At 39.8% G+C, this 12,143-nt stretch overlaps 1 protein-coding gene across 1 annotated transcript in view; it reads right to left on the reverse strand.

Annotated features, from left to right (window-relative positions):
* LOC144027433 (chymotrypsin-like elastase family member 3B) overlaps positions 1-12,143 on the reverse strand; it is a 56,949-nt gene that overhangs the window by 360 nt on the left and 44,446 nt on the right. Inside the window, exons 2-9 of the mRNA XM_077534950.1 lie at positions 5,979-6,243; positions 5,682-5,770; positions 5,496-5,593; positions 3,936-4,064; positions 3,724-3,860; positions 1,186-1,328; positions 889-1,041; positions 1-273 (exon numbers count right to left, since the gene is read on the reverse strand). The exon at positions 1-273 is cut by the window's left edge and continues 360 nt beyond it. Coding sequence (XP_077391076.1) covers positions 256-273; positions 889-1,041; positions 1,186-1,328; positions 3,724-3,860; positions 3,936-4,064; positions 5,496-5,593; positions 5,682-5,770; positions 5,979-6,243 — 1,032 coding nt within the window. The 3' untranslated portion in view covers positions 1-255. The remainder of the gene's footprint in view (positions 274-888; positions 1,042-1,185; positions 1,329-3,723; positions 3,861-3,935; positions 4,065-5,495; positions 5,594-5,681; positions 5,771-5,978; positions 6,244-12,143) is intronic.

Genomic DNA, 12,143 nt, shown 5'->3' on the forward strand with positions numbered 1-12,143 from the left:
TTTTTTTCTCAAATTGCTGCTCGTCATGCTGTTAAATAAATAACAAATAGTATATTATTAAACTATTCAATTCTATTCAATATTTGTGTTGTACCCGGTAGCACCTTAATTTCCACCAAAGAAAAAAAAGAAAAATTTTGTAATTAATCATGTTCTGTATTCAAAAGAATACAAAAATAATTTTCCATGTGTTTTTTGTCTAGGAAAAAAAAACATTCAAGAAAAAAAAGTTTTCTCATTTCCATTTTGTCATCTTCAGTAGCGGAGCATCACCTGAGGAGACAAACACATGATTTTCACTCAAATTCACCCCCCCCTTTATTATTATTATTATTATTATTATTATTATTTTATTTATTTTTTACTTTCAAAGATGGTGTACTCATGATTCATTGAAATAAAAGACATAACAAAAGATAAATGATTAAAAATAAAATTGGACTATTATTATTATTATTATTATTATTATTATTATTATGTGGATTATACGGTACATTCCTATACGGTACATAATTGTAACTGATGTAGTTCAAAGTTTAACCAGTAGGTGGTAGCAGACTCTTAAGAATGTTTTATCCTGTCCCCTCTCAATGATGTCTGGCCTGCAAATGGGTGAGTACTACTTTACTTTTTTATACTAGTAGTTTACTTATTTTGGCACTTATGAATTTTTCAAATGTGTTTTTATTTGTTTTTTTTCCCTGACTCTGAAACTGCATGCATATGCTCACTGAGCTGATGTCTCATGAGATTTGCTGACATTACACGATTGAATTTTGTTGTTGTTTACATTCCAAATTGCATCAGTGCTATTTTTTTTTTTTTTTGTTCATGGGAAAAATGTTACATTCTGCAAATATCTCGCGGAGGCTGCGTGCGCCGACTTACGTCGCTGAGCCATTGGACGAAGGCGGAGGTTCGAGTGAAGACGGTCGGCTTCTTCGACTCGTTGCACACTCGTGAGGACACAAAGCTGGTGACGCCCTGCACGTACCAGCGGCCGTCCTCGCCCTGACAGTTGAGAGGGCCGCCGGAGTCGCCCTAAAAAAAAAAAGACCGGAACGCTTAGAGGTGGTGAATTCAAAGAGTGAAGACTTGTATGTAAACAAAGGGCCTATTTCTCTGAAATATTGTTCACAAATCTGTCTAAAATCCGCGTTGTGACCGACGTTGTCCTTAACGTACATGACACCCCGACACGGCGTCTCCGCCGGCGCAGATCATGGTGGTCTTGACGTAGACACCCCACCAGTCGCTCCGACTGCACACGCTGTGCTCCACCACCGGCAGCAAGGCCTGTTGCAGCTTGGCCGGCATCGGACCGTGGCCTGGAAAACAACAATTTAGCCACATCAATTAATATGGAGAACTGAATTTTGCGTCTTTCTAATGTACAAAATTGGTCAAAAGATCTAGAAGTTTGTCTCTGAAGGGTCATGGCACTGAAGTGGCAGCTTTAAGCCAACATAGCCAACTTCCTGTGTATTTTCCACCAAGGCCTCTTGAGACTTTTTGGTGGTTCTATTCACTGTAGACGTGGCTACCAAATTTCATGTTGCTAACTCAAACTGCCTTTGGGGGCTGAATTTTCAAAATATTTGTACAAAACGTTTGTTTTTGAAGGACTCCAACATGACCACAGATTGGCGACTTCCAAACAAAATGGCCGACTTCCTGTACCTTTTCAGGCATGGCTTATTGAGACTTTTTTGTAGTTCTATTCACTGTAGACGTGGCTACCAAATTTCATGTTGCTAACTCAAACTGACTTTGGGGGCTGAATTTTCAAAATATTATTTACAAAACGTTTGTTTTTGAAGGACTCCAACATGACCACAGATTGGCGACTTCCAAACAAAATGGCCGACTTCCTGTACCTTTTCAGGCATGGCTTATTGAGACTTTTTTGTAGTTCTATTCACTGTAGACATGGCTACCAAATTTCATGTTGCTAACTCAAACTGCCTTTGGGGGCTGAATTTTCAAAATATTTTTACATAGTTTGTTTTTGAAGGACTCCAACATGACCACAGATTGGCGACTTCCAAACAAAATGGCCGACTTCCTGTACCTTTTCAGGCATGGCTTATTGAGACTTTTTTGTAGTTCTATTCACTGTAGACATGGCTACCAAATTTCATGTTGCTAACTCAAACTGCCTTTGGGGGCTGAATTTTCAAAATATTATTTACAAAACGTTTGTTTTTGAAGGACTCCAACATGACCACAGATTGGCGACTTCCAAACAAAATGGCCGACTTCCTGTACCTTTTCAGGCATGGCTTATTGAGACTTTTTTTGTAGTTCTATTCACTGTAGACGTGGCTACCAAATTTCATGTTGCTAACTCAAACTGCCTTTGGGGGCTGAATTTTCAAAATATTATTTACAAAACGTTTGTTTTTGAAGGACTCCAACGTGACCACAGATTGGCGACTTCCAAACAAAATGGCCGACTTCCTGTACCTTTTCAGGCATGGCTTATTGAGACTTTTTTGTAGTTCTATTCACTGTAGACGTGGCTACCAAATTTCATGTTGCTAACTCAAACTGCCTTTGGGGGCTGAATTTTCAAAATATTATTTACAAAACGTTTGTTTTTGAAGGACTCCAACATGACCACAGATTGGCGACTTCCAAACAAAATGGCCGACTTCCTGTACCTTTTCAGGCATGGCTTATTGAGACTTTTTTGTAGTTCTATTCACTGTAGACGTGGCTACCAAATTTCATGTTGCTAACTCAAACTGCCTTTGGGGGCTGAATTTTCAAAATATTATTTACAAAACGTTTGTTTTTGAAGGACTCCAACATGACCACAGATTGGCGACTTCCAAACAAAATGGCCGACTTCCTGTACCTTTTCAGGCATGGCTTATTGAGACTTTTTTGTAGTTCTATTCACTGTAGACGTGGCTACCAAATTTCATGTTGCTAACTCAAACTGCCTTTGGGGGCTGAATTTTCAAAATATTATTTACAAAACGTTTGTTTTTGAAGGACTCCAACGTGACCACAGATTGGCGACTTCCAAACAAAATGGCCGACTTCCTGTACCTTTTCAGGCATGGCTTATTGAGACTTTTTTGTAGTTCTATTCACTGTAGACGTGGCTACCAAATTTCATGTTGCTAACTCAAACTGCCTTTGGGGGCTGAATTTTCAAAATATTATTTACAAAACGTTTGTTTTTGAAGGACTCCAACATGACCACAGATTGGCGACTTCCAAACAAAATGGCCGACTTCCTGTACCTTTTCAGGCATGGCTTATTGAGACTTTTTTGTAGTTCTATTCACTGTAGACGTGGCTACCAAATTTCATGTTGCTAACTCAAACTGCCTTTGGGGGCTGAATTTTCAAAATATTATTTACAAAACGTTTGTTTTTGAAGGACTCCAACATGACCACAGATTGGCGACTTCCAAACAAAATGGCCGACTTCCTGTACCTTTTCAGGCATGGCTTATTGAGACTTTTTTGTAGTTCTATTCACTGTAGACATGGCTACCAAATTTCATGTTGTTAACTCAAACTCCCTTTGGGGGCTGAATTTCTTACAAGTTTGTCTTGGAAATTTCCAGAGGTCTTTCAAGCATGACCATAAAATGGCGGCTTCGAAACAAAACGGCAGACTTCCTGTGTCTTTTTTGACATGGCCTCGAGACTTTTTGGTGGATCTACTCATGATAGACATGGCGTCAGAAGCCGAATTTTTCTGACTGTAAAGGTTTCCCCAGCCGGTGATGTAGCACGCAGTCCCGTGGGCGGGGATCTCGCCGGCCGGCGGGAGACAAGCCGGGCTGACGCTGTCGCCCATGATGGGACTCTTATCCAGCTTCAGCATGGCCAAGTCATTTCTAATAAGATAAGACAGGTAAGCCTTGAATACTTATTGTTCAGAAACAAACAAACAAATGTTAGGACCAACTCACCCATCGCCTACGTGGTCGATGTCCCATTTCGGGTGGACGACGATGCGCAGGATGTCGCGGATCTGCTCCGTTCCTTCCTGCTGGCTCATGTCGTGTTCTCCCAGCACCACGCGGTAAATGTCCCCCGGCCTGAAAACACCGACTCAACTCAACATTCGAGAGCACTTACAACCCAAAGCAAACATAAAAAACGATTGTTAAAGGGATACTTGACTCAGTGAACAATTCTTTCAGCAGTGAAAAGTTCAGAATGAATTTGACGACGTCATTATTTTTCATGTACAATTAATACCTTTAAAAAGTGATTTTTCTACTTGCTCTCGAGTGATGATGACATCACCTGTGCTTGAGGAAGTAAGTAACGACCAATCATGGCTCACCTGTTTTCTAGGATTTGGTCAGTAAGCTGAGCCATGTTTGGTCGTTACCAACTTCCTCAGCACAGGTGATGTCATCATCAGTCGACGGCAAGTAGAAAAATGACTTTTTTAAGGTATTAATTGCACAGAAAGGCTCAATGAGTCAAGTATCCCTTTAAACCAGGGGTGGCGAGATCCGGTCCCTGCAGGGCCGCAGTCCAGCAGGTTTTGGATATTTCCCTTCTTCAACACAGCTGATTCATGATCAGCTCATCAGCAAGCTGATAACAAGTCTGTTAATTGGAATCAGCTGCACTTCGAGTAGGGAAATCTGTAAAACCTGCAGGACTCGGACCCTCGAGGACCGCAGTTTGCCACTAAAACAAATCCGAGTCTCACGCTGAGTCGAAAGTCAAAGAAGAAAAATTTGTTGTCAAGGGGAAATCAACCCCCCAATTTTTTTTGGACAATTAATATGCTCTATGCAGCCCCGGTATTCTGGTTAATATTAGTGGAATAAGCAGTTTTTATCAATATATGGTGGCGGCCATTTTGCCACTTGTGCGTCGAGTGCAAATGACATCGATGTTGCTCAGGTCTCAGGAAACAACCAATCACGGCGCAGCTTCAGACGACAGTTGAGCTGTGATTGGTCGTTGCTTGAACAACTGTGATGTCATCATGAATTGACAGCAAGTGGCAAAATGGCCGCCCCCTGAGGTGGAGAAAAATGGCTTGATTTTGCTGCATAACTCATATTCCACAAATGTAATATTAATCAGAATGTCATGTTTAGACTAGTGAGGTCACATATAACAAATTATTGTCAAGAAATGTTTAAGTTTGACTTCCTCTTTCAAACGAGTTTTGTTTTTTACGGGTCTTGCCTAACGTTTAATGGAAGGTCATTCCAAAGGGAAGGACTGTCAACCGCAAGGCGGTGAAAGGAAATATCGTGCTTTCTAAAGATGGAACCCAAGGGCGTAAAATGTCATGAAAAGAACGGGGGCCCTAAAATTGAGCTCTGCGGAACACCATACGAGAGTCGGACTGACACAGAACGGACACGATTCGTTTCTGGAATGGAAGTCGGATGGTCAAAAATGATATAATTCCTGTGATTCGTTTCAAAGATGGGACACTGGAATTTTTCATGTCATATTTGAAACTTAAAAAAAAAAAAAAAAAAAAAACGACTCACCAGATGCAGTGCCCGGCCGTCAGCACCCAGCGAGGCGCTATCAGAGTTCCCCCGCACGTGTGGTGGTAGCGGCTGCCGTGCTTCACCTGCAGGGAGGTCTGACACAAAAAAAATAAATAAATAAAAATAAATAGCTCGCACTTGTTGATGTATCCCTTCTGCTATAATTGAAAGTGTTGCTTTGACCTGCCAGGGCCAGCTGTGAGGGCGCGCGTCCTCGCCGTTCACCACCCGATCGGTGTTCGGCTGCACTGCTGGCGTACCGCAGCCAAGTGCTGACAAAACGTGAAGACAAGAGGAACATCTGATAACTTTGGTAAAACGCATACAAAAACGTGTACCGTGTATAGCTGTGTACACGTTTTAGTTGCTAATATGTAGGCATGTACAAATTGAACAATAAGGGGATCAAAGTTTGACCCCTGGGGAACTCCCAAAGTTAGCAAGTTAGCAAAAGTGTTTCAGTCAGTGACTACCACTCACCCAAAGGTACTTGCAGGACGAGGAGACCCAGTATCGGCAGCATGATGGTTTTTCTGTCTGTCGATCTCTTTCTTAACTCAAACACTCCCGTCCGTCTTTTTATACCTTTATCCGCCCCACCAAAAACGTGTGTCGATCGGAGTCTGTCCGCATGGGAAGAACTTCCTGTTTCACAGATGGTTGGATGCATTTTGGGGGATTTGGATCCAGCTGCTCGTATCGTATTCAAATAAGGTGCCATGTGAAGCCGCAACATGAGGTACACCTGCGCAAATTGAATAAGGGCCAATGCAGTGGAAGAGCTGTGGTGTATTATCTTGAATTTATTGTATTTTTACATTATGATGATGGTTATGACTATGATTATATTAAGTTGGACGGTAAACATTGAGTTGAAGAAATGGCCTTTTTTTTTTTTTTTAAGTTTTACATAAGCGTATTGCATTTTTTCTGACAAATGGTTTTGGGGAGCTTTGTTTTTTTGAGTAATTTTTTTCTGTTTTTCCTGAATATTTTTTTCCCTGTTTTCCTGAATATTTTTTTCTGTCATAAAAAAAAAAAAATTATTCAGAAAAACAGGAAAAAAAAATACTCAGAAAAACAAGGGGGAAATATTATTCAAGAAAACAGGAAAAAATGATTCCAAAAAAAAGAGGAGAAAAAAAAATATTCCAAAAAAGGGAAAACAAAATATTCCAAAAAACAGAGCACCAAATTCTGTTTTACGGATTATTATTATTATTATTATTATTATTTTACCTCTGAACTCCAAGTGACTTGTTGCAGTCCACTGACCTGTATATATGACTGGATAGCCGATAGCCGATACATGCCAGCGCAAGCCATTGAAGTCACAGGGCGGCCATCTTGTTACTCCCACGTCGCGAGCAGACTACTGTATAAACTATACGGTATATTTACAGTTGAGACATATACAGCTCGTAGGCACTTAGTATAAGGCCGGAGGTGGGGTGGGGGGGTTTGTGGGTATTCACTATTTTTTTTAACACAGAAAAAAAAAAATGTATGGGCTATCGTCTATCCAGTCATATATATAGGTCTGAAAAACAGAAGTTGGTGCTCTGTTTTTTGGAATAATTCTTTTTTTCTATTTTTTTTTTATCTTTTTTTTTTTCTGTGTCTCGGCTTTTTTTTTTTTTTTTTTTTAATGACAGAAAAAAATATTCTGTGAAACAGAAAACAAATATTCAGAAAAAAATGACTAAAAAAAAACCAAAGCTCCCTCAAAAAATTAGTCAGAAAAACAAGTTTTTTTTTTCAAGTGAATGCAATATTCTTCCGTATAAAGTAAACCAAAAGCAATAACAAAAAAAAAAAAAAAGAAAAAAAAAAAAAGCCCAGCATGAATAAAGCATAAAAATGGATCATAAATAATTTTCTGCATCAGACATTTCCTTGCTTCTCATCCGTACTGCTCAGGTTTCACTATTTTCAACCCCCCCCAACCGCCGCCCACCACCATCTTGCCGTCTTGAAAGTGCAGGTCAAAGGTCGACAAGTGGGAAAAGTCCATCTGCTGCTCGCAGGAAGCCGCTGAGGCTCTTCATGCATTTTCAATGTGAGCTCGTAAAATGTTCTTTTGCACTTTGCACGACGGGGAAGTAAGCGCTCAAAAATCATCGTTTCATATCATTGTGTGGGATTTCATATCCATACAGTCACATATTGATATTAATGCTCAACTAAACACTCAACTATCTCATTTATTTTATTTTTTTTATACTTTGCCAAAGATTCTATATTTAGTCATTACCTGCAATTTATTTCATTTTCATTAATTTAATAATAATAATAATAATTTAATTTTAATGTAATTAATTTAATGTATTATTATTATTTTAATTTATTATTAATTTATTATTTTATTTTAAATTAATTTAATAATAATTTAATAAATGTCTTTTTTTTCCCCCCATTTGAATTATGTATTATAGTGTATCATTTCCTCTAAACAAAAAATAAAGGAGAGGCAAGAGCGTTCTTCTTCTGTGACCACCAAACTTGAAACTTGCGGGGTTTTTTTTTTCTTTTCTTTTTACCGACTTTCCCTCCTTCAGTAACTTTTGGAACATCCAAGCAGAGGCCTTCTGTTTGCACAATCTGGAGGCAATCGTTCACGCCGGGCTGAGATATGCGTTTCTTCTTCTTTCTTCCTTTAAATTTCATTATTATTTTTTGGAACGTGGCTCTCCGGGAAGGACCGTGGATACATTTCCGGGTTTTATGAGGCAAATCGAAGCAGCGTCGCGCCCACCAACGACGACGACGACGACGACGTCTTGCTGGTGACCGCACGCACGTCTGCTTGAGGGACGTTCAAGCTGCAGTCGATTGCGCAACGCTTCCCACGTGCTCAGTGCTTCAAGCATCCAAAGCTACTTTTTGGCGTAAACAAAAAAAAAAAAAGTTTACTTATCTAGTTAGTTGAACATCTGTTTTGAATATCTACTTCCGATTTGGGAGAATTCAAAAGTAGGAGTTCCATTTGAAGGGTTCTCCCCAAAATTCAAACCAAAATGGCCGACTTCCTGTTCAATTTTGGACATGGGTCCAAGAGACTTTTTTTTTATTTGATTTCAACAGGAAGTGACCCGGAAGTGACCTGATTTGAACAGGAAGTGACTTGATTTCAACAGGAAGTGACCCAGAAGTGGCCTAAAATCAACAGGAAGTACCCTGATTTCATTACTCATTTAATTTAATTGAACATCTGTTTTGAATATCTACTTCCGATTTGGGCGAATTCAACAGTAGGAGTTCCATTTGAAGGGTTCTCCCCAAAATTAAAACCAAAATGGCTTCCTGTTCAATTTTGGACATGGGTCCAAGAGAATTATTTTTTTTAAAATTTGATTTCAACAGGAAGTGACCCGGAAGTGACCTGATTTCAACAGGAAGTGACCTAATTTATAACAGGAAGTGACCTGGAACTGACCTGATTTGAACAGGAAGTGACTTGATTTCAACAGGAAGTGACCTGTTTTAACAGGAAGTGACCCAGAAGTGGCCTAAAATCAACAGGAAGTGCCCTGATTTCAACAGGAAGTGACCCGTTTTAACAGGAAGTGACCCATAAGTGGCCTAAAATCAACAGGAAGTGCCCTGATTTCAACAGGAAGTGACCCGTTTTAACAGGAAGTGACCCAGAAGTGGCCTAAAATCAACAGGAAGTGCCCTGATTTCAACAGGAAGTGACTTGTTTCATCAGGATTTGGCAAACTGTTCAGTGCATGCAGCTTTCCACCCCGCAAGAGTCAGCAGTCACATCCAAAATTTCCGCGGAAATTTTTCTAGTTTTAAATGTGATCTTTAAGTAGATTTATTTTGATACTAACCGGAATAAGGACGTTTGAAAGTGTGTCACACAGAAGTGATGTCATCTCGCAGCAGCCAATAGAAAAGCCCCTTCAGATAAATAAATATTGAGCAGAAGTAATACACATTTCTTTTAAAAACTAAGACTAACACTGAAACTAACTAAAACTAAAAGAGCCACCCTGAAAACGAATTCAAACTAACTAAATAAAAACAAACAAACTCAAAATGAAATAAAAACTAACTAAAATGAAAATTCCCAAACTACACTAACCCTGGTGGCAGTGCAAGTCTGCGTTTTGGTCGGCTCGATGACACGCAGCCCTAAAGCGTGATTTATGTTGCCGAGGTCTAATTGGCCTGCGATGCGAGCGAACGGCGGAGAACGTTGGCCCTAAACGCCGCAGAGGCTGCTTGGCACGTCATCCATCTTTTATCCCGCTTCACGATTCCTCTTCGGAAGGAATGATTTAACACTGTCCACCACCGCAACGTCTCCACGGGAATCTTTTTTTAATTTGTTTTATTTTTTTGTTTTACAGCGAAATAAAGTACAATAAAAGAAAATCGAGTGCGTGCAGGGAGCTTACGAAGGCTTCACTTGATTTGACATATTTTTCCAGCTGTTTGAAATGTAGAAAAGTCGTAAAATGTTATGTCTTTGGAATAGGATACCTTTTGAAGTTGTGTATGGATGTACAAGTTGTCTGCTTTCAGCCAACATTTAAACATCTTCATTATGCAAACTTTTTTGTTTTTTCCTACTTGGTATATTTCTCCAAATTCAAAATTCACTCTGGACCACATACAAGAAAATAAGAAGAAAAAAAACAAAGTGACCCCATTACATGAAATTTGGTGGACGTGTTTCATAACAGGACCCACAAAAAAAATCACATGGACCCAACGGAAAAGACTTAACAGGAAGTCGGCTATCATGGTTTGAACTCTCTAAAAAGAGTTGTGTAAAAAAAATAACATAATAAAATAATTTGTTTTAAAGTGGACCAGCACTTGACCCAACAAAACAACCTAAAGGACCCAATTTTTGGGGTTGTTATACACAAAACAACCCAATTTTGACCTTACTACTGGATTGATCAGTTTTTGACCCAAATTGTGGTATTTTTGACCCAATGGGTTTTTTTACTTGCTAATACCCCATGGGAAATTAATGGAACAAATATCCGCCAACACCAGTTTCAGCACACAGGATGAAATTTGGTATACACAGGACAGATTTAAAGCAGTAAGCAACTATCTTTTTGTTTTGTTTAACATCTGCATTTTTGAATGGGTTTTCAACGCTCATTTCCGCAGATTTTTTCCCCCCGGTTTTGGCTGTTGCTACAAAAATAAGTAAATTACAAAAAAAAACTTTCCCACAAATCAGCCCAGTCTTCATCGTGTCCGGTTTCAAATTGATTCCACGCAAGAATGCGCCGCAATTTTCTGTTGGGTTCAACATTAAGATGTCAGTCGACATCGGAGCGCATGCAGCTATTGGGTTGAGCTCATTTCACGCCGTTGGGTGGGTGGGTTGGTGGTGGTGGAGGGGGGGGGGGGGGGGGGGGCGGAACGAGGGCACGCCCCAAAAGAAATGCAATATTTCAGCTTGTTAAGTTTCGGTTCAAGTCGAGTTGTTTCAATCCTCCGGAGTCTTGTTCTGGACCAGGAATAATGGCGGGCTTCTTTTCAGCAGGGGGATCAAACGTGAACATTTTTTTTTTAATGCCTTTTGAGGTTCCGAAATGACGAAAGAGGCGTCCAAGCTGGTAATTGTCGCTGATAGATGAAGGAAACCCGATTCCAAAATAAGCGCACCCACACACACACACTGGGGCCGGGCAGGGGGTTGCGCCGCCCCCGCCGACCTCATCTTTTATTACAGCTTCTCTGTTTAATGATAAAACTTCAACACCTCGGCCACCTGCTGGACACTTCACGTTTTACTGGTAATCCAGCCAGCCAGCCCCCCCCCCCCCCCCCCCCCGACCGGCCCGGCATCCCGACTCTGCCCTCCCTAACAGAAACCTCATTGCGGGAATTAAAAACCGTTTAAGCTTGCGTCAGTTGTCCATAAACAATAAAATATTCATGTGTAGACTGTTTCACCGGCACGTCACACGGACTTCCGGGTGGCAAAAGCTCAAGAATTCAAATGGTAAACAAACCCTTTTTTCAATAATGTTTTTGACCTTCTCTACTACCATAGCTGGAATGTGACATCGAAAAAGTTGTGAGTTTGAAATTTACATTTCAACAGAAGTTGGATCAAAGATTCAGACATACAGCACAAAACTTGTTTTTTTTTTTTTTACGATGAATCCGTTCCAAAAAGGTTGAACAAAAATAAACCGAACAAAAATCAAAGCGCTATTTCCTATAGGAAATAATGGAAATTTAATTAATCGGTTCCAGACAGCCACGAATATGAGCAAAAACAGCACTTCATAGAAAACAACTATAGTTCAACGAATAGAAAACAATCCGAAATATACAGTAAATGAGTATAAAATTGATCAATTAGCATGAAACAATGCTAACCTTTAATTAAGTCTAAAATTTATGCAAAAATAATCATGGAAAAGTCTTTCCAAACTAAAAAGGAGAAAAAAAATACACCAAATGGGCTTCACTCACACAAAAGATACAATTTGGCAAGTTTACAAGCCTGACAAGAAAACACACAATAAAGTTATGAATGGGCATGAAAAAGCTTACTTTACTGTAAGCACATGATTCCAGGAAATATGTTGGCCGAGTCTGGAATGGACCATTTCCAATGAATGAAAAGAGAACCGGGACAAAATTCTAGCCAAGGTTCCG

The sequence above is a fragment of the Festucalex cinctus genome, chromosome 10 (assembly GCF_051991245.1).
Source record: "Festucalex cinctus isolate MCC-2025b chromosome 10, RoL_Fcin_1.0, whole genome shotgun sequence".
NCBI lineage: Eukaryota > Metazoa > Chordata > Actinopteri > Syngnathiformes > Syngnathidae > Festucalex > Festucalex cinctus.